This window comes from Podarcis gaigeae (genome assembly GCF_964106915.1).
Source record: "Podarcis gaigeae genome assembly, chromosome: 5".
Taxonomy (NCBI): domain Eukaryota; kingdom Metazoa; phylum Chordata; class Lepidosauria; order Squamata; family Lacertidae; genus Podarcis; species Podarcis gaigeae.
In genome coordinates, this window is record NC_139681.1 from 44,518,724 (window position 1) to 44,545,054 (window position 26,331).

The 26,331-nt window shown below is 42.0% G+C and overlaps 1 protein-coding gene across 3 annotated transcripts in view; it reads left to right on the forward strand.

Moving 5' to 3' along the window:
- The window catches only part of LOC310845729 ((E2-independent) E3 ubiquitin-conjugating enzyme FATS), a 141,956-nt gene that overhangs the window by 96,560 nt on the left and 19,065 nt on the right, over positions 1 to 26,331 (forward strand). For all 3 annotated transcript variants that reach the window (XM_083741246.1, XM_083741247.1, XM_083741248.1), the window contains 3 exons: positions 10,389 to 10,682; positions 14,462 to 14,655; positions 16,861 to 17,062. In XM_083741246.1, the coding sequence (XP_083597372.1) occupies positions 10,389 to 10,682; positions 14,462 to 14,655; positions 16,861 to 17,062 (690 nt within the window). The remainder of the gene's footprint in view (positions 1 to 10,388; positions 10,683 to 14,461; positions 14,656 to 16,860; positions 17,063 to 26,331) is intronic.

The following is a 26,331-nucleotide window of genomic DNA, read 5'->3' on the forward strand; positions in this document are numbered from 1 at the left end:
GTGTGCCCCTTCAAAAACACAAACATAAACCCAACAAAGGACATTTCAAATATAAGTTGATACTCCTAGGGGGCTACATTTGTGGAGCATGAAAAGTAGGTATCTAACTAGTTATCTAACTATCGGAAAGGCTAGAACAATCAGAAGCTGAAATTATTTATTAATGTGAGATTTCAACATAACATTAACTAGCTAAACTTGTATTGCTATGACATACACTTATAACCTGTGCTTATATAGTACAGGTTTTCAATCATAATTATATAACCAAACTTCTGTTTTATGCAATTTTTTTCTAAACCCATTAAGCCTGTTATTGTGGCTGTTCCCATTCCTATCTTCTGGGTGAAAACAGTATTTATTTATTTATTTATTTATTTATTCATACAAAATGTGTATTCTGCCCTTCTGGTGTCTAACAACAATTAAAACCCACCATAAAACCCACTACAGTCATCGTTGTCCCCAACACACTGTTATCTAAGATATAAATACAGTATAATAGAAACAGGCAAGTGGAGCAAATTAACAGAAAATCATTGGCTAAAAACCTATCCATTGATAAAACAAAAATCTGCCCTAAAGAGGAAACACCCAAAGGGTTGCATAAGATAAAAAGTTTGAAAATTTAGGTGCAGCTATAGGCAAGTTGTGATGTAGTAGTCGGCAGATTAGTGCCTGAAACACTGGAATTTATTGGCTGTGCAACAACCTTGAGTTAGCAGCCTCTTAGAGGTACTTCAGATTAGATTTCTGAATCAGTAGTGCCATGCAACTGAATATGCTAAGCAGGTGCCAGATTTTGCAATTTTATTTTATCCAGAGCTTTCCATTTAATTTTTATTGTCACATTTCCTGACAGTAGACTCCACAGCTTGCAAACAGAGTTTGACTTGCAATTGAACAGTGGAGCTTAATAACAGGTGGCAGCTGAAGATCTGTCAGTTAGGAATACGTCTCGTTGATTCTGGAGAATATGTAAAGTGATGGATCTCCAAGTTCTGATCACTTTCTTTGGCACACTATAAATAGGTAAATGTTGCTTGAGTGAGTTTGTGAGTAGCATATATAAAACTGAAAAGTGCTAATGGACTTCCCAGTTAATAATAAAAAAAAGCCAGGAAAATTGAGCATTTTCTTTTTCCCAGTGATGAAAACATAAGAAAGTTTGCTTTGCTTTTCTCTCTCTCTCTCTCTTAAATAATGATGACCCTGATTATTTTTCTCTGACGCATCTAAAATGACCACAGCTGAGGAGGAGGGCAAGCAAAGAGGGCATTGGAAAGAAAATTATTCTATGAAGGAACGTAATGATGCTGAGACCATTGTACTCTCCCCCCTTGAGTGCATTTACTGTCATCACATTTCTCATAATTTGTCCTTTGGGAATCTCTGCCATGTAGCTGGTGGTTCATGTGTGCTGCTGTGTTGGCCGCACAACAATGTGGATAATATATGGGTTCATTCATCTGGCATGCTGCAGTTGGCAAAGGACTTTCTCTCATTGTTATGGGTTGAATTAGCTTGTTTCCATGTACATCCCAGCCTTACAATTAAAGGTGTTGATTTTTTATGGTATTGCAGATATCTTTGCTAGACAAAAACCTGCCTTTGCAACCATTAGCTGCTCCATTATCGCATCAGGAACTGTTTTGTTTTGTTCTATGAACATTATGGACAATTTCCTTTATGGTACTTTAGCATGTTATTCATATACTCAGTGTGATACAGAATCACACCTTTGACAGATTTGAATCTAGATTGGATGCAAACAACAAAAAAATGACTTTTTTATTACAACCCAATGAGAAACTCACATAAGGAACCTTGACTTGCTATTCAGTATTTCCAAGCAAATGCCCTTAAGGTCACTAGCCTCTGACCACCAAGCCACATTGTACTTATTTTGAGGATGACATCACAATGTCTTTCACTCCCATTCTCATGGATACTGCATTGACATCAGTGCCCTTTTATGCCATAATCTTTGCTCCAAATGGACAATGTTCACATTTTAAAGCTTGGTCAGTGTCTTTCATCGCCCTACCCTAAGCACAAACGTGCTACATAGAAGATACAGAACCGGGCCAATGGGATGACGTTTACCTGATGTCCCGTAAATATTGGGTAAGCGGTAAGTTCTGTGGGGGGAAAATCTTGTTCATGATGGTGATAAAGTTGGGTGTGTGGGTGTGTGTAATTGCCACTGGTAGCACGTGTGGCTTTGAAATTATTCTATGAAGGAACGTAATGATGCTGAGACCATTGTACTCTCCCCCCTTGAGTACATTTACTGTCATCACATTTCTCATAATTCACAGATCTTCAGCATTGCCCACCTGGAATAGCAAAGAATTATCACCAACACACACACACACCAAAAACCCCTTCCACCCTGGCTAGCATGAGACAGCTTTCGATGTCACATTGGTTCCATTTCTCTACTCCTGCCCAGCCCCAAATTAGGATTGTTCTTCCCTACTCTCAAACTACCTTTGTGCTGATGATTGTAGCATTCATGGAAAACTTTTGTTGTTGTGATATAACAGATTGTAGGGCATCCTCTTTTCTCTATAGTTGCATTACTTCTATAGTTTTCTAGCTAAGGCTTGCAATGCTGTGATGAACAGAATGATTAAGCATCTCATGTTTAGCCTCCCTTTCAAGAAGCCATAAAACAGAGACCTTGTATCTGAGCCAGCAAACCAGGGACAATGGGAAAACATGAAAAGGAAATGTTTCAAGTTAACCTCAAAGGAAAAAAGGAGCCGATTTGATTGTAACTTGGATTCACGAACACCTACAACGATGAAACTCTAGGTCCCCATAGTTATTACATTTGTTATATGTTCTAACAAAATTTATATACCACTTGATTGTTAGAAAACCTCTAAGTGGTTTACAAATATATAAAGGTAAAGGTAAAGGTACCCCTGCCCGTACGGGCCAGTCTTGACAGACTCTGGGGTTGTGCGCCCATCTCACTTAAGAGGCCAGGGGCCAGCGCTGTCCGGAGACACTTCCGGGTCACGTGGCCAGCGTGACAAAGCTGCATCTGGCGAGCCAGAGCTGCACACGGAAACGCCGTTTACCTTCCCGCTGGTAAGCGGTCCCTATTTATCTACTTGCACCCGGAGGTGCTTTCGAACTGCTAGGTTGGCAGGCGCTGGGACCGAGCAGCGGGAGCGCACCCCGCCGCAGGGATTCGAACCGCCGACTTTTCAATCGGCAAGTCCTAGGCGCTGAGGCTTTAACCCACAGCGCCACCTGTGTCCCACACAAATATATAAAACAAAGCATTAAATTTATTGATTAAAAATAACTGGTATTTAAAATCAATCGAAAGAGTATTAAAAACTTCATAGGGATAGAGCATATAAGGAGATAAAACAACCCATCAATAGGCAGGGAGTTCCAAAGTGTAGGTCCTGCTACACATTGATTTCTTACAAGCGTGGAAAAAGCATCTGTAACAGTACTAGTTCTGCATACTGAAGCGGCTGAGTGGACATTTACCGTATTTTTTGTCCTATAGGACACACTTTTCCCCCTCCAAAAATGAAGGGGAAATGTGTGTGCATCCTATAGGGCGAATGCAGGCTTTCGCTGAAGCCTGGAGAGTGAGAGGGGTCGGTGCGCACCAACCCCTCTCGCTCTCCAGGCTTCACGCACCTCTCCGCAAGCAGCGGGAGCGCTCCCACTGCTTGCGGAGAGTTGCCTGCATGCCGAAGCCTGCGCACGCTGAGATCAGTGTGTCCAGGCTTCGCGGACCTCTCCGCAAGCAGCGGGAGCCAGCGCTGGGCTCCCACGGCTTGCAGAGAGCTGCCTGTTTGGGGGCTGGGGTCGGGGGAAGCTCGGGCCTCCCCCGCCCCAGCCCCGCGCCTGGGGTGGAAATAATTTTTTTCCCTTTATTTCCCCCCAAAAAAACTAGGTGCGCCTTATGGGACGGTGCGTCCTATAGGGCGAAAAATATGGTATAGGGAAAGGTGATCCCTGCAAATAAACTGCCCCCAAGGTGTTAAGTGCTTTATATACTACTAGTAACACCCTGACCTTGGCCCAGTAGCAAATGAGCAACCACTACAGATCTCTTAGCACAGGTGTTATATGCTGGCAGGGTCTCATTCCTGTGTGCTGCAACATTCTGCACTAACTGCAGCTTCCAGATCAAACACAAGGGAACCGTTACTACAATCTTAAAGTCATAACTATAAAAGCATGTTGTTGTTGTTGTTGTTGTTGTTGTTGTTGTTTAGTTGTGTCCGACTCTTTGTGACTCCATGGACCAGAGCACGCCAGGCACTCATGTCTTCCACTGCCTCCTGCAGTTTGGTCAAACTCATGCTGGTAGCTTCGAGAACAATAAAAGCATGTAGCTAGAGTTTAACATAAATAAGGGGTATATGAAATATATGAGCAATGGGTATGTTTACAATGTTGAAATCAGTTCCGGCTTTTCCCACTGGGGGAGCTGCCTTAATACCAATTTCATATAATGTGCCTTCAGAGAACTCGCAAGAAGGTGGCGGTTGAGTTTTGTGTAGAAGTTTGATCCATGATATAGATATGTTACAGCAGTACTTTTACTGTACAAATGCTCAGGCTGTGTAAAACTTAAGTGTCTGTTCCAGATCTCTAAACCTGTCTGCACCCGAGATCAGTTTGGTGATGCCCCCATCACAGCATCTCCAACACTTGTTTCTGGGTTTCTGCTGCTGTTGTAGTGCACTGTTGCCATTCAGTTGCACTGCAGTTTAACTTCCTAAGGAGATGGCAGCACAGGGAGACAGAAGCAGCTATGGAAAAACTTGGCGTAGTGGAGACAGGAGACCGGGATAGCAGAAAGCAGCTTCCAAGGCGGCTGTGCAGAGGGGCAGATCCCAGTGGTTTGAGACCAAAACCAGACCAGAAGTGATTGTTGCTAAATAGCATGGTTTCACCAGTAACACCTACTGATACAAAACGTGTGGAATGACATCATCCTACCCCGGCAAAAAATGCTGCGGAAGGGGGACAAAGAAACCCTTCACAAGCTGCTTTCACCACATGGATCTTGTGTCATTGGGCAGTATGGGAGATAGAGGAGGAGAAACATGAAGCTGCAGTTTCAGTGGCAACCACAGTCTGCCATACTGGTCTGGTTCACACATAATGCTAACCCATGGTTTATGAAACTAGTTTAATAAACGAGGGTTTGGTATTATGTGTGAACCAGCCTAATGTTGAGTTCTTATTGTTTGAAAATAAAAATACCTTAACACAGCAGGCTCAAAGTTTAAGCCCCATGTAAATGCAAAACATTTCTCATGGAGAGTCCTTGAATCATGGTTTTTATGACAGGAATTTTCACTTTGCTCAAGTTTATCAGTGTGTTCTAGTTTACCACAGGGGACTGTATTCACAAGAGGGTATCACTATAGCTCTGGAGGCAATGATGGTGTGTATCTGACTTGAGTGAATCATAAATTGGCAGTGTCATTCTTACAAATGGGACTAAGTTGCTTTAAAAGTAGGTTTGCATGTCACATGGTGCATTTACTGTGTTTTTAGATGGTTCACATTAGTAGGCTCTTAGTCTAATATCCTGTAGCTTTGACTCGATGTGTGTGGCTTTAATTTACCTGACTAAAACAATAAAACCTCAGCTCTCCAGAACACACATATGCAACCATCAGGAATAATTAGGTGGTTTTGTCATCCTCCCTACCAGCTGTCCAACACTAATCTGCTGACTCACACTCCTGGCACAAATTAGTATTAGGTGTGCAAACAAGCTAACACAGCTGTTCATGGCTATTAGGCTCTTAACACTTTCATTGCCTGAATAATTTGCCATTTATACAGCTTCTGGTATCATCCTTAGATCTTCTATTTGAGTGGTCATGATTTATATAACACCATCAATGTGTGTGGCGGCACTTCTCAGAGGACAAGTCCCCTGCCCTAAGTTGCTTACAGTCTAAAATTTGACACAGAGGAAATAGAAGAAAGAGGAAGCAGTGGGTAAAAGGAGAAAGATGATATGATGATTCAATTTACATGCATGTTGGCTTGGTTATAGCCTTAGAAACTAAGGCTGATAGCAGCATGCACATCATACATTTAAATCACACGACTTCCCCCAAAGAAACCGCAGAACTATAGTTTAAGGGTCCTGGGTGTTGCAGCTCTGTGGGGTGTTAACTACCGTTCCCGAGATTTGGTGGGGGGGGGGGGCCTTCTGTATGCAAGGCAGTTGCTTTCACATTAACCTACAGCCCTTCTTCCATGTGTGCTAGAACTCTGGAACCACAGGGGAAAATGTGCCCTGCTGCCTGAAGATTAAGAAAAACAAACAGGAGGGTTGAAAGGTTTGGGCAGGCACCTAGGGAGAAGTGCTAAGCACTGTTGTGCCCTGGGCACCATGCTGGAGAAGCCAGGACTGCGGGTAACTTTGCACTGCCTTCTTAAAAACAGGAAAGAAGACCCATAACTGCCCACAACAGTATTTTCCTTTAACAAGTATTTCCCTGCAAAAAAAAATAATTCACAGAATAAGGACCAGCTGCCTGGCAATGTTTGCTTTGTAAAAGATATTGCTTTTCTACAGCATAATCAAAAAGCCATCTTAAGGAAGGCAGCAAAGTTGGTTTGAGGCATGGCTAGTTTATTTTTTTTTGGGGGGGGACCCCAAATAAAAAATAGCATGGGCACATTTGGGATATATGAAACTTTGAAGAGTTGAGTGGGGGGAAAGCATGTTTTGACCTTTGTTTTTTCCCCTTAGTAACTTACTGCATCAACAAATTGTGTAAATTGTGCAGTTGTTAATATATACACATACAGACACACATTTTACTAATGGAAGCATTTCTTTTTGTCTTCGCTATTTTGTTCTCACAGGTTTCCCTCTGCATTAGACTTTCATGTCTTTTTTCATTAGCTTTAAAGTATTCCTTCAACTGGGATAATAGCAAAACCCTATCTCCATCCAATTGCAATTTGAGCTGTTCTCTGTGGGTTGCATATATTTCCAGTTTGTTGCTTGGAGAGCTAGAAATACCACTCTAGATATTCTTAATGAGAGATTCATGCCTTATTCCCTAAACAATACAATGAAAATGTTCCCAGAATATGAAAAGTGAGCAGTGTGATCTCAGCTTTTTAAGCACCCCTTTCTCTGTTTTGTGTGTGGCTGTGAGTTTCCTGTAAATTATTTGCAACATACTCGTCAGTAAATAATTGACAGCTGTTTGTATTTTATTTTGGCTCTTTATATGAAAGGAAGAGCCAGATTTGGGTCCATTTTTGAAAGATTTAATTGGTAAAAGAAAATATTTATCAAATGTAGCTCCAAAAATTACTCAATGTTTTCACATCTTTGCCAGATAAATGGCACAGACTGTGGGGTTTGATTTTCACTTGTGTTTGCAACTAACACTTTAAATTGCTATAGCTAGTAACTACAGCACAGTCTGTCTCTGCGTAATCAACCCCTGGATAGGGAACTGACATTGCTTTATAACTCAGTGAATACACATGTTCCTTACTCTCTCCCCTTGTGAGATCTATTCCTTGGGGAACCGTTTCAACAACTTGCCATACTGGGTGAGATACAAATACAAGATTCTCTGGCTAACAACTCAAATGTAGATATTTATTCACTAAAGTAGGAGCTCCAACCTATACATGTGCTGCAATACAGTCTTGCTATTGTGTTTATAACTAGTGGGTGATATTTTGGAAGTGTCTAATATTAGGGATGCAGTGTGTAATTGGTTAATTGACAAGTTCAGGGATGTCAGACTGTCATTATCCCAACAGTTTCGACTTTCAAAGATTCCTTCCCCCATTTTCATTTGTGGGGTGTGTGTGTGTGTGTACCTTGCCATTTAGCACTGTTTGTTGACTAAGTTACAACACTGTCCCTGTGGTTTTGTACGTATTTGGTCCCTATTTTCTATCTTGCACATGTATTCTTCTGCCTGTCTTTTCCCAGTGAAACTCCTTTCTCTATGCTTCTGTGCCCAAATCCCGTTACCTTTTACTGATCTGTGAATAAGACGTGGATTGTGCAATCTTAATATTAGACTTACATAGGAGACAGGAAAGTGAACGATTACATGGAATCTGGGCTCCAGCTGAGTGGCTCCAGATAACTTGAACCAGTCCTGATTGCAGAAAAGAGTTTGCAGCGAAACCACCAGAATTTAATAGAAATCACAGCTGGAGAGGACTCCTATTGCCAAGCAGAATGAGCTTCAACATAGAGAGGTTTTTTAAAAGTTTTATTTTAGCTTAGCTGCTGTAATTAAGGGGCAACGTTCTAATTCCATTACCAGGACGTTCATTGAACCAGTAAGTGACTCCTTGTGGCTCCCACTGGGATAATTCTAATGAAAGAGATAATAAATTAGATATGTTTCAGAAACAGGAGTGGGGGAGAAGGAGAGAAATAGGAAAGCTAATGTAGTTTTCAGTTATCAAGAGATAACAATGTATGTTACAGGGAAACTTTGAGATCTCTGTCACAGAGATAATAACACAGAAATGTATGAACTAACGTGTTAGATCCTCAGCAAATTATCATACAACAGAGGTCACCATCCTGGTGCCATGATGCCCATGAATGCTTTCATTGGTAACCCTTGTCAGGTTCTCAAGACCCTGAGTTTTCATTTTAAAGCTCATTAGCCCTTCTAGAAAGTTAGTTATGGGACAAAATGTGCAGCTATCTTCTTCTGTGAATTGAGAGTGTGGAGTGGCCACCTTGTAAAGTTTGCCTGGTGTTGAGGAATGCTCCCTGTTATTAGACAACAACACCAACAGATGCCACATATACGGGTGACTGCTGTCTTATCCATGTAGTTCATTTCAGCCAACTTCAAGAAAATAGATTCCTACAGGTATCATACGAATTGAATGTCATTTTCAGTTCCCCATTAAGTTTTTACTGGTAGTTTGTGAATCTTGAAAATATGCATGCCCATGCCCATCTCAGGCCAGTTCCTATCTAATTCCATAAACGAAGCGTGCAAACTTCCCCTTGCTGCATTTGTTGTAAGGCAGATGCCTTGTTGAGAGGCTGTCATGTTTATTAGCCCAACAATGCAGTTCATCTCAAATAGTATGGTCATTCCCTCCACACAGATACACATTGACAAGCTGAGCCTAGGAAAAGGATATAGGGAGTCAACCACATTTGTGTGTGCGTGCACACACACACAAATAATCATGTGTGCACAAACTAGCAAGACAGGTTTGGGAGAGGGGGAATGTATATTTCTAGTAGCCTAGAATAGAAATACCTGGGAACCTTGCAGTTGGTTACAGAAAGTGGGAAACATAAGCCATAGAATTTTGGGTGGTAATTCATGAACAATGATGGCATTGATGCTTTTGAACAGTTAATTTTTGAAGTATCTCTAAACTTACCTATAAGCCTGTTGCTAGTGTTGCATGAGCTGCACACTAAAAAGGCCCCACAGAGAGGGGCAACTAGGATTGGCACTGACGCCATGGTCTGTGGTTTGTGCTCCCGGTCAGCATGGAAAATCTTCTGGAGGAGATGGGTGTGGCAAGTACACAAGACTTTGTCTTGTCTTGGACTCAAAATCACTCTCAACTGAATGATCCTGTGTGGACTGTGGGGGTGGAGGACTTTGGGTGAGTCTGGGGTCTTGCAATCTTTCTTTCACAGTAGCCCCAATAGTTCTTAACAGTCTTGGTGGATCACCATTCATTCATTGGCATGATATTCATTGGCCTAACCTTCCTTTCTTCCCTTGCCAAGAAGTCCTATAGGGCAACTTTGCAGATCATGTTTTCTCTGTGTTAAATGTATGTCTGGAAGATACCAGTGTAACCACACTGCAATGGAATGCCTGGATCAAGCCTTCAATGAACTACTGAAATATGTTTGTGGAATCAATTTGGCTTTATACCAACAGTGCGTCTTTTATGAAGCGTGCTCTATGTTCTTGGCAATTATTTTCCCCAGTAGGTTTCTTAGAGTTGCATAGTATACAATCTTGTGCTGTGGAAATGAAATGTTGGTATATGGGCTGGTTAGGAAGCTATTAATTTGTAATCACAGGTAGTCTTGTTAGGAAAGAGGATAACATGATTAAAAGCAGTTTAGAGAACAAGGAAGTGAAGAGGCTAATGATATCACACTGTTTTCTGGTGGCAGTGACACAGCATCACTGCTTCAAGATGAAATGATACATTTATGAAAATAATAATAATAATAATAATAATAATAATAATAGGAGGAGGAGGAGGAGTAATACATGCAATGCTGCAAACAATGTTGGAAGGACCTTTGCAGAAGGAACCATGGCAGTGTAGTTATATTTCAGGCATTGCTTTTCTTCTATTTCTCCTCTCCCTCTCTTACTTTTTAATAGGCACACAAGCATCCTCAGGAAGCAAGATAAAACAGTGCATAAGAGATAGACACTATGAAACAGCACTTGCCTCCTTTCTGGAGCAATCGTCCAAGAAAGAACTCATGGTGGAAGGTGGCATTTCTTTGAAAGATAAACATCAACCCAAAGGCACTTCAGAGTCCAAAGAGAGTCAGACCCAAAGCTTTCTGAAACCAAAAACATCTTTTTCTGATCACGGGTATCATATAAAGGCTTTATCGAAAAGGGCACAGGGCGAAAATGATATCCACAGACAAGTTCCGTTCCCAAAAGGTAAGCTGAAAATCTTTTATTGGCTATTAGGAATCTAGCTTTTGTGGCATTTTAAAATGTGATCAGAGTAAAAGGTGCAGAGCTGTTAATGGGCAGCTTGTTTGCATTTGTCTGTTGTTGGGGTTTTTTTGGTTATAGGAAAATAGTTTGGAGAGCAACAGGCTTCACTTAATGCATTTGTATAAATTCTTAATATTGGCCATGGCCTATTGAGACCAAATAAGAAGAAATAAGACAACATGGTTAGAACATACATAATGCATTTTGATGTCCCATGTTTCTGTATTGAATCCCCAAACATGCATACTTTAGCACAACCAGTGTGGCCATGTTCAGGGATGATGATAGCAGCAGTCCAATAACATCTGGAGGACTACACGTTCCCCATCCCTGTAAATGCTTGTTGTTGGAAGTGTTGGGATACAATTCAGCTTGTATTCTAGGCTGATAGAGGGATACTCTCAGGGTTGCTGACCTCATTTCCCACTCCCTTCTGCTTTATCCATATATTTTACCCTCCTCTTGTATCCAATGAAAAATTGCCCAGTGGGCAAACTATTTTATTGTAGACAGTTGAGAAAGATAAATTAGGGATTATTCTAATTCCATTATCTTGAAATTATCTTGATAACACCAACTTCATGTATTTTTCTCTTCTCATCCATATATATATATATATATATATTATGCCCATCTCACCTCTCTGACATCCTAGGATTCCTGAATCAAGAGGACCTTGCTGCCCAGCAGCTCCAGGTCACATTATGTATTTCCCTTCCATTGCAGCAATAGGAGCAGATCTTTGTGGAAATATATGCACGATAATTGGTACATGGGCACTGTGCTCACCAACTGCAACTACAGCATGGAGCTTTTGGTCTGGAAAAATATCTGAAACTAATGTTCAGTTTTTCAATTTACCTTGCAAACCCCTCTTCAGGGAAAAATATTTTCAGAATCTTGGCTCAGCAAAAGTATGTGCAAGTAAGGCAAACAATCAATATGGGAGAGGATTTGCAACTTGGTAAAACAGGTGCAGAAAACAACTTTATATTTTGATTTGTTTGTTTGGAAAAAAAGAGTATCAAGCTTCTGCCATGACACAAGGAAAGAGTATTTTCTCTTTACTGCAATTGATCATTTGAAACAATCTGAAATAGGCTTTCTTCCCAGATATTTAATATCTCGAATCATACCATTTGGCAGGAAACACAAGCTTATTGTCACTCTTGTAAGAGGGGCATGTCTCAGTGTTCTTCAGAAGGATATTTGCCATTTTGGATTAATTCTGTACTTTTAGCTTGTAAAATGCTGAAAACATCTATTCGCATTTTGGGCACAAGCTCCTTTTTGGGATTATTAATTATGCAAGAAATATTGATTGTCAAAGAGCAATCAATCAAGCTTGATTATAAAGGAGGAAAACATGTTTTAATAACCTTCTATATTGATTACATTTTTAATGAACTGAAATCATATTTTAGCATTTTGTTTATTAGTTTCTCATCTTAAAGTAATTGCAGTAAAATAAGGACTTGAATATGCCGATCAATACAGGAACAATGAAAATAAACCCCAACAGCTGCAAGACCAAAGGGAAAAGAACTCAGATTACTTGAGGAAGAATACAATATACATATTTTGTTGTAGTCCATCATCAGTGCAGTAAATCTTAGTTGGTTCAAAGTGTATGAGATATTGAGAGTCATGCAGCAAAGGCTGTGACCTGTGACCTAAGCTTTCTGACTTTAGTTCTCCCCCATCCACGAACTCACTAAGTAGCCTTAGGCTAGCCACTGTTCTCCAGTTGTTCCCCTCTGCTCCTCTCCCTGCACCATCTGCAGTATGGTGGTACTAAAAATAATAATTCTAGTATGATGCTATTGTACTTTACAGAGTGGTTGTAAAGATTTCTAGGATAATCTGTGTGAAGTGCTTTGAATACTCCAGGAGCATCATATACTGTAAATTATAGAAATTATAATTATCAATTAGAGCAACATATATCTCCCTCTGCCTGCTCTGAAAAGCAATATATTAGGCAGCAGTCCCACGATCATGCAGTGGAGTGAGGTGGGACCAAGGCTGTAAATGGAAAGCACTTTGCATTCAGATGGCAGAGGTGGTGAGAAAACATTTTCTTGCAAGTAGAAAAGTTACATAGCAAGAAGTGTGTTAGAACAGAAGCTTTATCCTCAATGTGCCAAGGTTTGTTTGTTTTTCAGCTTGCAGGGGTTTTACTTTAAATATTGGTGAGCAGTCAAACACAACCTTGATGGCAGAAAGTGAGGAGGAATTAAAGAACCTTTTAATGAGGGTGAAAGAGGAGAGCGCAAAATATGGTCTGAAGCTCAACATCAAAAAAACGAAGATCATGGCCACTGGTCCCATCACCTCCTGGCAAATAGAAGGGGAAGAAATGGAGGTAGTGAGAGATTTTACTTTCTTGGGCTCAATGATCACTGCAGATGGTGACAGCAGCCACGAAATTAAAAGACGCCTGCTTCTTGGGAGAAGGGCAATGACAGGCCTAGACAGCATCTTGAGAAGTAGAGACATCACCTTGCCAACAAAGGTTCGTATAGTTAAAGCTATGGTTTTCCCAGTAGTGATGTATGGAAGTGAGAGCTGGACCATAAAGAAGGCTGATCGCCGAAGAATTGATGCTTTTGAATTATGGTGCTGGAGGAGACTCTTGAAAGTCCCATGGACTGCAAGAAGATCAAACCTCTCCATACTGAAGGAAATCAACCCTGAGTGCTCACTGGAAGGACAGATTGTGAAGCTGAGGCTCCAGTACTTTGGCCACCTCATGAGAAGAGAAGACTCCCTGGAGAAGACCCTGATGTTGGGAAAGATGGAGGGCACAAGGAGAAGGGGACGGCAGAGGACGAGATGGTTGGATAGTGTTTTCGAGGTTACCAGCATGAGTTTGACCAAACTGCGGGAGGCAGTGGAGGACAGAGGTGCCTGGCGTTCTCTGGTCCATGGGGTCACGAAGAGTCGGACACGACTAAACGACTAAACAACAACAACAGAGCAGTCAAACATAACATCAACCACCTTCAGTGTGAAGACACAATTCTAGTATTGCTGCTTCTCAGGATTCTGGCACCTCATTTCGCTGCATGTCTACATGCAGCTTTTAATGTTTGAAATTATGCAGTGTTTTTATTATGTTGCAAGACATCCAGAGTGGCTGGGGCAACCCAGTAAGATAGATGGGTATAAATAATAAGAATTATCATCATCATCATCATCATTACACCGAACCATAAAGTTAGTAATTATTTCCAAATTTGCATATGTATTTGCAAATGCATTTTTAAAAACAAATCTATGTCCTCTTTTTTATTTTCTTTCTTTTTCTGTGATGAATCTTCTTCTTTTTGGAAATGTGTTAGTGGCTACCATTAGGGAAGGAGAAATTTGATTCAGTATGCATTTAACTCCAGATCTATCAAAACAACATTTTCCAGACCAATAGGTGAACCAAAACACAGCTATCTTTCAAAATTCATATTTATCCAAATTTTGCAATGCAGTTCTCCAACCATTGTTTACAAAAATGCATTATATTAGGCGGAATTGTTTGCAAAAATAAGTACATTATCCAAACCTGCATACAAAAATGTGTTATATCAGGATAAATTCTCACTAAAATGCTGAAGATTATATAACTTGACTGTTTTGTTTCAGAAACCACCCTCCAAAAGCACAGAAAGACCCAAATTCAAATTAGCTGCTCCCCCTTAATAAACATCTATCTCTTTCTTAAGGTGATTACAAATTCTGTGGTTTGGCTATCAAGCTGAAGGAGCATCAGAAAAGTGAGATGAACAAGACAATCGACAGGGTAACAACCTCCACAGCTCATGAGCCAGATGTTACTCATGAGAAACATGAAGCCTTCCAGCAGCCAGAGGTCTGCTCTGAGCCTGAGAACATTCCTGAAAACCCACTGACTCTCAGGGTAAAATATCAGAATGTTTTCTCTGTTAACTCTCAGTCCTGTGATGGTTATTTTCCTGGGAACTCAATGGAGGCTGAAAGTCACATTTTCTTTTTTTTCTTTTTCTTACTTTATCAACGGAACAATGAGGTCACTTGAAGCTGCTGTTCATTGTTGAATAATCATTTTGATTGCCTGATCTGTTGAAAATGAGCAACTTCAGAAATTCCCTGCTGTCCCTCTAGAAGCCCCTGCTATACACTAACATTTTTGTTCACCTTTCCATCAATTCCTTCTCCTCACATTTACTGATCCAATGGCCAGAGGTGTAGCTATATTAGTCTGCTGCAGCAAAATTAAGATTCTTGTGCCCTAAAGGACTATGAGTCCCCAGGGTGACGGCAGCACACCCTGCCTTCCTCTTCAACCCTGCTTTCCTCTCCACAGCTGTCTGAGCACCTCCACAATACCTCTCTCACAGCTTACCCCAGAGCCATCAAACCTAAGTCCTGAAGGCACCAAGGGAGATCTGAACAGATGGGAGCAGAACCCACCTTCAAGACAGAGTGCTAGGTTGCTTGCTAAGGAGAGAACCATTTGCTGCCCTACGTTGAGCCTGCCACATTCCTTTATATAGGAAAGCAAGGGGTGTGCTAGATGACCTGCCATTGTGTACCCAAGCGTTGGATCAGCTATGTGCCCTGCTCTCCCTTAGACCAGTGATGTGCATATGTATTGCACCAGTCTAAACAGTAAGGCCTTTGGAAAGAATCCTTCTTCGAGTTCTTGTTCTTCAGCAACTGGGAGCCAGGACAGTAACCTTAAAAAAGGGATACTATGTTTTTAAGGGCTAGACTGGCAGAATGTTATGAACCTAAATTTGAACAGTAAGGGTTAAATGTTGGTTTCAGGCAACTCAAATCTCCTACTGATAACACCATTCTGGTCCCCCTTTTAAACACTGAGCATGTTAAAAAGCTATGCATGACCCACCATGAAAGGGACTTTTCTCTCTGGGAACAGCAAAAAAGGATAGCAAATTAAACAACTACAGAAGTGTGTTAAAGGTTAGGAGTAAACAGCCTAGGCAGCAGAAAAATATTTAATAAACAATTAAATGAAGTGGCCAAGAGTATACTGCACTTTTTAAGTCTTTCTTTCTTTCCAAGCGCATAGTGATAAATGGATTCTGCTGTTTTTTTACCCATCGAGGCACAGCAGATGCACTTATCCTGAATCCATATATCTTGGATGTCCAAGGAAGCCATTAATTGTGTCCTTTGGTTTTCCTATTTAGACACTTAGGCCAAAAAGGAATTGTAAAGTACACAGGCACTGATAACTGCAAAAATGAGACATGTGTTTGCAAGAATAGCCACTCCTGCTTAATGTAGCAGTTTTTCAACCATGTCCCAAGTTGTTGTGTTAATACTTTTAGAATGTTCTTTAATTTTTACTGATATGACATAGAACCACACAACACTCATACCAGCACAATAAGTACACTAAACAGAGTGCAGGAAAGGGATGAAGAGGGCAAAGGCTGCAGGCAATCAGTTTCAAGGCCAATTATACTGTCTAAGCTACGTAGGATAGGGCAAGTTGGCTTTTCTTGATTAGGCATAAAAAACAGTATATACTTTCCATATAGCATGGTAGTCATCCATCGACTAAAGCAGAGGCAGGGAACCTGTGGCCCTTTAGCTGTTGGTGGGCTCGCAAGTCCTATCCTACCCTATCTCCAACTCATATCATCCCTGAGCTATGCTGGCTGGGGTTGATGGGGTTTGGAATGAGTTGATGAACATCTAGAGAGCTGCAGGTTCCCCATTCCTGTTCTAAAGTTGATGGTATATTGCCAACTCATGAAGCCACCTGAAGATAAATGCTTGATCCATTGGTGGATAGGTGGATATTGCCAACTCATGAAGCCACCTGAAGACAAATCCTTGATCCATTGGTGGATAGGTGGTATTTTCCTGTGCTGCAGAAAGGTGAGCTTGTAAACAAAAGGGCACATGACTGCCATTTCCTCTGTTGAGGCATGAGGTCCCACACTGTTGAGAGACATCTTATCATGTCCGTATTATGTGATAATTTCCATGGTTGTTGGATGCAAGCCTAAACACTTGAGAAACAGGACTTTCATTAAGTTGGTTCAGAGGAACAAATTGCTAATGCCCTCTCTGTTTCTCACTCCAAATGAAATGTATTTATTTCTTTTAGGAGGCGCTAGAAGTTCACAAGCCTCACTTTATTTCCCGCTCACAAGAACGCCTAAAGAAACTGAAACACATGGTACAGCTGAGGAAAACTGAGCAGGGTGATGCTTCAAGAAAGAAACAAGGGGCTGCTCTTTCTCGCAAACTTTCCACGTCTTCCATTACAAGTAAGAAGAAACAGTATACAATTCCTCATCCTCTCAGTGGTAAGTTCACCTGTGGCACTTTAACCAAATTATCACAGTTTCTGCTAGAATATGCAGTCTTCCTTTGTTAATGTTTGGTGCTCCAGCCCGGAGATAGTCTTTCATACTGATTCCTGCATGGATGTACCGTATTTTTCGCTCTATAACACGCACCTGACCATAACACGCACATTGTTTTTTAGAGGAGGAAAACAAGGGAAAAAACATTCTGAATGAAAATGTGGATGTATCATTTTTGGGCTTCATGCTGTGGCCACAGACATGTGATCTGATGGTGAATTTGGGGTGACCCAATGCCAAAATCCTGAGAATTCCTGTGGATCCATGCTTTGTAACCACGTTTTTGCACCATTGCAGCCCCAGGCAACAGTGGGTGCGTGATTTTTTTGGTGCAGGCTGTAGCCATGGACATGCTATGTGATCTGATGGTGAATTTGGGGTGACCCAATGCAAAGATCCTGAGAATCCCTGTGGATCCATGCTTTTTAACCACGTTTTTGCACCATTGCAGCCCCAGGCAACAGTGGGTGCGTTATTTTTTTGGTGCAGGCTGTAGCCATGGACATGCTATGTGATCTGATGGTGAATTTGGGGTGACCCAATGCAAAGATCCTGAGGATCTATGTGGATCTATGCTTTGTAACCACATTTTAAGTGGGGAGCGAAGGAAAAACAAAGAAGGGATATTAGAGGGGTGTGCAGAGAAGCAGCTGGCTAAGAATGCAGGAGAGGGATTTAACGGGTTGGAGAAAAGAAAGGCAAAAGTTTTCCCCCACCCAAGCCAGCCAGCCAGCCATCTCTCTCTCTCTCTCCCTCCCTCCCTTCCTCCCCCTCTCTCTCTCCCTCCCTCCCTCCCTCCCCCCCCTCTCTCTCCCTCCCCCCTCTCTCTCTCCCTTCCCCCCTCTCTCTCCCTCTCCCCCAGCAGCAACAGAGCTTGCCTGGAGGGGAGGGGCTTTCCCTGCTCTTTGTTCCGTTTCAGCAAACACAGCAACGAAACAGAGGAGGGTGGGCAGTAAGACCCTGAGGCAGAATGCAGGAAAGCAGCCGCTTCCTCTTTTCAGTTTTCCCTTCTCCGTGAAGCGCCGCAATTTGATTTTTGCCTGGCGATTTGATTTTTGCTTGATTTTTCGGCTCCAGGGACCACACATTCGCTCTATAACACGCACAGACATTTCCCCTTCCTTTTTAGGAGAAAAAATCTGCGTGTTATAGAGGGAAAAATACGGTAATTTGTGGCGAAGCTAAATGTCATGCCCATGTATCAATATATAATTCTCCAAAAGCCTTTGCCATTTTATCAGTTCAATTCACTCCAATCTCCCCAGTCATACTACACAAAAGGGGCAAATCATTGCACCACACAGGATCTCTTTAAGCAGAAGTAAGCTTTATTTCTGCAAACTGTACCACAATGCCTTTGCAACATAGATCTCATAGAAATATTTTCTCTGTCTTAGGGAGAAACTCTAACATAGTACGGCAGTTGTGTTGCTACTTTTTCCTTAAATTAGGGATGAGGAACCTGTGGTTCTCCAGATGTTGGGCTCCAACCCCCATCAGCCCCAGCCAGGCATGATGGGTGTTGTAGTCCATGGAGGGCCATCAGTTCCCTATTCTTGTCCTAAATAATTATAGGCCTAGGGTAACTCATTTCTACTGAGAAAAAGAGGGTCAACGGGACTTTGTTTTTAAGAATCCTGTGCCCGTGTGTGTGCAGTATCCATTCTGATCAGGGTGGGCAGATGAGATAAGCCTCACATCCTCACATGATGCCTTCTTAACAAGAATCATATCTGCCTGTAGTTATTTAGGAAAATCAAGATTGTAGCTGTCTGTTACATATTCAGGAAACATCTAGTCTGATGTGCAACTTCTAATGACCAGTAGTCATCATTGATGTTTTGCAGTGTATAAACTTAAGAAAGCGTCAGATGGAATTGTTCTATTTCAGAGATAAAGTAGCATGCCATGTCTATTCTGTAATTCATTTTTCGGCGGTAGAAGATCTAACAGCAATGCAAAAACTTTTTGCTAGATAAGTGGCTTCCTTTTCTTAACAGCTCAGCAAAAAGTGTGTGTGGGGGGGGGTTTATAGGGTGGAGTCCTAAGGGATTCATTCTTTCATTTTTCTCACCGTAAAATTTGAGAGCATTCTTCTGCTTTACCACAGGAAGCAGGGCAGCTACCCCCCGGTGACATTTCTCATTGTAAGCTCCCCAAATCCCTTTACTTCTGGGAACCCTGCTTTCAAATAAAAGAAAAAGATAGCAAACATAATCCAAAGTGATAGAGCCAATAGTGAAAATGCTTGCCTACTGAACTTTTCTTTCTCTGTAAAGCTTAACATTTAAAAGCTTGATCTTTAAAAGGATGAATATGGTCATGCTTGAGCAATTACAGATTAGTTTAGATTATACTTTGTCTTGTTATATATATATATATATATATATATATATATGCAATAATTTCATCTCTATACTTATTTTTTTTAATATTCCCAAAGCATGCTGCTTATTCTTGTAACTTGTAATATAAATCCTTTTTCTTTTTGCTTTACAGCTTTGTAAGCATAATTTTGCATGTGCTATTTCTTTTCTGCAATAACATGATCCCCCACACACTTATCCACAAACTTGAGCACAGCTCCATTATTGCCAGCTGCACCTTCACAACAGACTTTAATTTGTACATTATTGCTATGTTCCATCTTCACCATTATTCAACAGGTGGCTCTCAGTCAGGATTAGGGCATCATTAATCAACTGGGAAGTTGCCTTTCTCAGACAAAAGGCAACGCAATTCTATGGAAGGACTGCCTCTTGTAGCGCGGAGAACTTGGCTTAAGCCAATGTCATAGCAAATAAATGGTGGGAGTGCAGGCAGGGGTGGAGGAAGGGAGTGTGGTGGGTGCAGACCGCCGCTGGGTGTCACCACGGGGTGTGTGTGACAAAATGCCAGGCGGCACTCACCGTGGGCCTGCAGCACACCTGAGCCACACGTCTCTCTTGGGAGAGACGCGGTGGCTTGGGCGCGTGCAGGCTCCATGCTGCCCAAATAGTTCACATGCTGCCTCCACCCCTCCAGCCATAGGGCAGCTGAGAGGGAGGAGGCAGGCAGACTCTAGAGGCCCCACAGTGCGCCCCAGGACTAATGCTTCTTTGAAGTCTGCAGTGCCTTCCCAGACACCTTTGGCTAGCATGAGCCTTGTGGAGATGTCAAGACTGGGCAGAGGAAGGTGAGGAAGGGAAGAACAGAGAAGTGGAGAAATTGGACCATGAGGAGGGACCATTGTGAATATTGACTCAGACCCTAGAGATGGGGCAAGGGGACTGTCAGGGCAGAAGTCCACCTCTGTGCCAAAGGAGACCTTGTACATCACAGGAACCTGACACTGCACCAGGACTGTCCCCTCCGAAAGCCTCCTCTGGTTCAGGGGATGCCTGCAGATAGATCATATAGCAAGCTGGACCATTAACTCTGCCTCTGTCACAATGGATGTACCGGTGAGAACAAACTCAGCAAACCAAACCTCTCTGAAGGAGGGCTTGCTTGCTTGCTCAGTCCCGTGGCTCAGGACACCAACCACACAAAAGGAGGGCTTTGGGGGGCATGTAAAGTGTCAGAACAACATCTTAGGTTCTGCTTATCCATGCACCTGTTGACCTATGCACCTTGTAACGTGACTGATACACCATAGCAATCCATGCATTAAAGCTTTTGGCAAACAGAAAACAAACAAAAAACCAAGCTATGAATCAGAGTTCTGCTGGCAGTCTCCCTCAGAGCCTGTCAATCACTCTTGATATTGAGCTTCCAGTGGCAGGCAATTAACTTCCTCACAGGACCCTTAACTCCATTTAGTTGCTAGGGAATCATTCCATGAGTGACTAGGATCTGGGTGGGATTCACTCTCAATAGTACTAGTAGTAACATATTACTCAGTCCTGAGTAAACATAGGATGATGAGCATAATTACATCTTATGTATGTTCAGCTGCAGGATGTTGCTGACCACAGTAATCAATAAAGAGTTGGATAGATCACTATGTTGTTGAGCTTTCCCTTCATTCAGATAATGGAGGTACCTTCACAAATCACACAGTTTTTATAATCATTTGTTGCATTTTTCTCTTGCCCTTTGTTCTAAGGAGCTCAGGGAGGCAAACATGGTGTACTTTCCCTCGTTTTATACTCACAACCACCCTGTGAGGTAGGCTAAGAGACTCACCCAGGGTCACCCAGTACACCTCTTGCCTGAGCAAGAATTTGAAACAGGTTTTCTGAATCTATGTACAACACTTTGCACATAATATTCATGATTATTATAATATAATAACAATTATATAATATAATAACCACAAGTGCAAATGCATGTGTACTTAAAACCATGTACCTTCTTTAAAAATGCAACATTGTCTAATCTTATTTTCATGCCTGGAAATTTCATCGTTTTGACTTTTCATCTGTTTGCAGCATCTTGACTTCAGAAACTAAAAATTATATTGAAGTAGAGGGAAAAAATATCACATTAAGTAACAGCATGCAATAAGATTTTTGTCTAGATGCATTATGCTGGCAAAATGTTCGGTAGTAAAAATGCAGATGTCTTTCTTACGAGCTAAGAAATTATGTACTCAAGTGACCATATATTAAAACTATGACAATCTGTCTACTTGTATAGTGTGAGGCAGAGGCGAAAATAGTGAGTTAGGGTACAGGGAAACAAGATGTCCTGGGGGGCATCACTATATCTCATTCTAACCCTCCCATATGAAGTTGTTGTGTCATAAAATGGAACCCATGTATGCTGTCTTTCACTCCTTGGTGGAAGTATGGGGTACATGTGTGATAAATACACAGATCCAGAGATATGTTGCACATCAAAATTGCAATCTGAGGCCCAATGAGCATCCTGAGATCTCTGTCTTGTATTCTTCTTTGAATTTAAGAGTGTATGGCCATACATTGCAAAAAGTCCTGAATTCTTACTAAATTTATTTAGCCTATGTGGATCAAAGTACATAGGAATTTGACACTGAAAAAACATTGCTCCTAAACAATATAATGCAACTGCAAAGCTTGGAAATGAAATTTAATAAAGAACCGTATGTCCCCCCTACAGTTAATGCAAAGGGAAGAACACTGCCCCCTCTTCTTTTGCTTGACTTTGTAACTTTGGTAAATCCTTGTTCATCTGTAATTCAGCACTGAAGAGAGAAAGTAGGCACTGAATCTTCATTTCTCTACTGATGAAACATGGCAGGAGAACTCCCTAAAGGAAGTAGTTTCAAGGTGCCCTTTGCTACAGTTACAAATTGATGAAAATCTAAAGATGACTTACCTTTCATGTCAAATAAACTGTTGCTGAAAATCTGATTTAGTAAAAGTAGATATCGGGGGAGTTACCTTCCTTATCACCCCAAAGAGCAGTAAGGGGTGAGGCACAGGGGCTGTTGTGGGAGAGGGAAATTGCTCTCAACTGGAAGTGTACAAAATACCTCCTCATGATTTTGAGCAATTCCCCCTCTCACCCAGCTGCCCACCCAACCAGGGGCGCTGACTTGTAAAAAATATTGGGGGGGCCCATACCGGGGTCCTGCCCCAGGAAGTTTTCTAAATTTTAGATGAAAATTAGTGAGTTTTAAAGTTTTTTTAAAGTATTTTAGAGTCATATGATCAACATTAGAACCCCGAAAACTCGACTCTCTATAACTCCACACTCCGGGAAACTCGACAAGCCTGAAACACTTTTTGGCTTTGAAAAAAGAAACAAAACATAAACACGCACGGTATTTTCGTAAAAAGCTAATTTAATTTACAGTAACAATTATGCTTATAGACTATTACAGAGCAGTGAATATATAGCTCTGAAAAGACTGAAATGATATTTAAATAAATCCTAAACTATCATTAAAAGAATAAAACATAAAATATTGCTGTCACACAGTAATAGCACTTTGATTAATAAGTGAAATAGCTAATTTAAGCTTACTTTGAATAAGGCTGAGGGTTCATTAAATAAAAATAATATCTCAAAGTTAATGCTTTAATACAGTTAATAAAGTTAATACAGTATGCCTAATACTGTATGTAAATACTGTAATACTGTATGTAAATAACGGGCTTTAATTGGGTCTTACACCCTAAAAATATTTAAGTATTTGAAAATAACTAATACAGTACTATAGTAATATAGAAATACAGTACTAAACTAGTACTAATATTTCGAAACTGAAAATTTAACATTCTGTATGTATTTAATTCTCTATTTTATAAAGATTTTTAATATCTGACAGTGAGTTTGGAGTAGCCAAATGCAAAAATCCTGAGGATCCATGTGGATCCATGCCTTGTAACCACGTTTTTGCACCACTGTGACCCTAGGCAACAGTGGGTGCGTGATTTTTTTGGTGCAAGATGTAGCCATGGACATGCTATGTGATCTGATGGTGAATTTGGGGTGACCCAGTGCAAAGATCCTGTGGATCCATGCTTTGTAACCACGTTTTTGCACCATTGCAGCCCCAGGCAACAGTGGGTGCGTGATTTTTTTGGTACAGACTGTAGCCATGGACATGTAATGTGATCTGATGGTGAATTTGGGGTGACCCAATGCAAAAATCCTGAGGATCAATGTGGATCCGTGCTTTGTCACCACGTTTTAAATGGGGAGGGAAGGAAAAACACAGAAGGGACAAGAAGCACAAGAGGGGTGTGCGGAGAAGCAGCTGGCTAAGAATGCAGGGGAGGAGTTTAACGGGGTGGGGGGAGGAAAGGAAGGCAAAAGTCCCCCCCCCCAAGCCAGCCCTCTCTCTCTCTCTCCTACCTGCATGTTTTTCGGCTGCCTGCGAGTCCCTAGAGCACGGAGAGGAGGAGGTGGTGGGCTGGAGCCTGCACGCAGTGTGACTAGGAAAGAATTAGAAGGAAGGACTCGATCCTTTCCTTAACCCTCTGCTTGCCAGGAGGGCAGGGGATTCCCTGCTCTTTGTTGAGTTTGAGCAAACGCAGCAACAGAAGCGGGTGGGCAGTAAGACCCTGAGGCAGAATGCAGGAAAGCAGCAGCTTCCACCTTCCCTCCGCCCGACCGCCAGATCTTATTTTTGCCTGATTTTTGCCCCTGCGCTCCGGCTCCAGGGACCACACATTCGCTCAATAACACGCACAGACATTTCCCCTTACTTTTTAGGAGAAAAAAATCTGCGTGTTATAGAGCGAAATTTACGGTAATAATTTTCTTAAATTATTGGGGGGGGGCAGAGCCCCCCCAAACGAATTTTTGAGGGGGCTCGGGCCCCCTCAGGCCCCATGGAGTCGGCGCCTATGCACCCAACCCATCCCACACTGAGACAAAAGCTTCTGCAGAAGTTCTTGTACGTGTACTGCCCAACATAAATCTGGAAAAAAGTCCTTCTACAAAGTCAGATTTAAGAACCACATTAAAACCTGCATGAAGGCCATTGAGCATTACTGGCTTATTGGCACTTACAATATTTGAAAGCCTCTTGCCATGGAAGAACATCTCAAACTTTCTCATATACAAAACCTAAGGACCTAAAAGCTATTTTTATGCAAGGAAGGAATCTGAGAGAGAAACACACACACCACTTGATTGTAAGAAAACCTCTAAGGGGTTTACAAAAACATAAAGCAAAACATTAAAACATATGCATAAAGTGTATATGCTTTCACTGAAACAAAATATCACATGGAAAAAGAGAAAAAAAAATATTACTTTCTCATTGTGCTATTACTAAAGATAAATTTTATCTTCCAAAGTGAGTAATAAAAATGTGGTTTTAAATACATTTATTAATTACTCAAGCAACAGCAGTTTCCTTCCTGTCATGGTTATTAATGATAAATGTCTCTAGCAAGAAACTTTTTCCATAATTTATCTGCCGCACCTTATTCTTCATAAAAATATAACGTAGTCTTTGTGAGGTTTTATATGTTCTCAGAATGAGAGAAACTACTGTATCTATTAGGCATTTGATAAATTTCTTTAGCACTCTGCTCATCATAATCATAACTGCAGCCCTGTTGGATAGGAAATTATCACTTCCATTTTGCAACCTGGCTCAACAGCACAGTGGTTATTCCATCACTCAATCATTCATTCAGCTATTCCATCAGTGCATAAAGATACCTATCAAGCAAATGAAGAAGCAGTTCAAGCACCTGCTGTGTGAAGAGACAAAGATTCATTAAACCATCTCTGGCTGCATGCAGAAGTGGCATGAATCAGTGCTCAGTGTTCTTCTTACACGCAAATCACTACTATGGCCATGGAACTGAATACTTCTTCATTGACCAAGCCATAGATGTCCACTGCTAACCTTTGAACCTCAAGCTCTTCTTTCCCCTGTGTTCCCAAAGTGAAAGCTGCAGTTTTCAGGATTCTAACAAATATGGCAACATACCAACACCAACTGTAATTTGATATACCTCAATTTCAAAACTTCTTCTATTCTGTCCACTTCAGGTGGACTCTCTCAAGATCACACTTTTTAAAGATTACTTAAAATGGATAAGTAATGCTCCACAGCATTCATCTCTCAAGAACTACCGTATTTTTCGCCCTATAAGACGCACTTTTCCCCCTCCAAAAATGAAGGGGAAATGTGTGTGCGTCCTATGGGGCGAATGCAGGCTTTCCCTGAAGCCTGGAGAGCGAGGGGTGTCGGTGCGCACCGACCCCTCTCGCTCTCCAGGCTTCAGGAAGCTATCCACTAGCCGTGGGAGACCCAGCTCTCCCACAGCTAGCGGAGACCTTGCCGGCACCCAGAAGCTTGGGGTGCGCTGAGCTCCGCACGCCCCAAGCTTCGGGATTAGCGCAGCGCTCTGCTAGCCTTGGGACAGCCGCGCGGCTCTCCCACGGCTAGCGGAGACCTTGCTGGCACCCAGAAGCTTGGGGCGCACTGAGCTCCGCACGCCCCAAGCTTCGGGATTAGCGCAGCGCTCCGCTAGCCGTGGGAGAGCCGCGCGGCTCTCCCACGGCTAGCGGAGACCTTGCCAGCACCCAGAAGATTGGGGCGCGCTGAGCTCCGCACGCCCCAAGCTTTGGGATTAGCGCAGCGCACCGCTAGCCCTGGGACAGCCGCGCGGCTCTCCCACAGCTAGCGGAGACTTTGCCAGCACCCAGAAGCTTGGGGCGCGCTGAGCTCCGCACGCCCCAAGCTTCGGGCTTAGCGCAGCGCACCTGGGGGGGGGAGACAGCAAGCTCCGGGGACAGCTGGGAGGCGCAGCGCGTCCTCCTCTGTCCGCGGACCT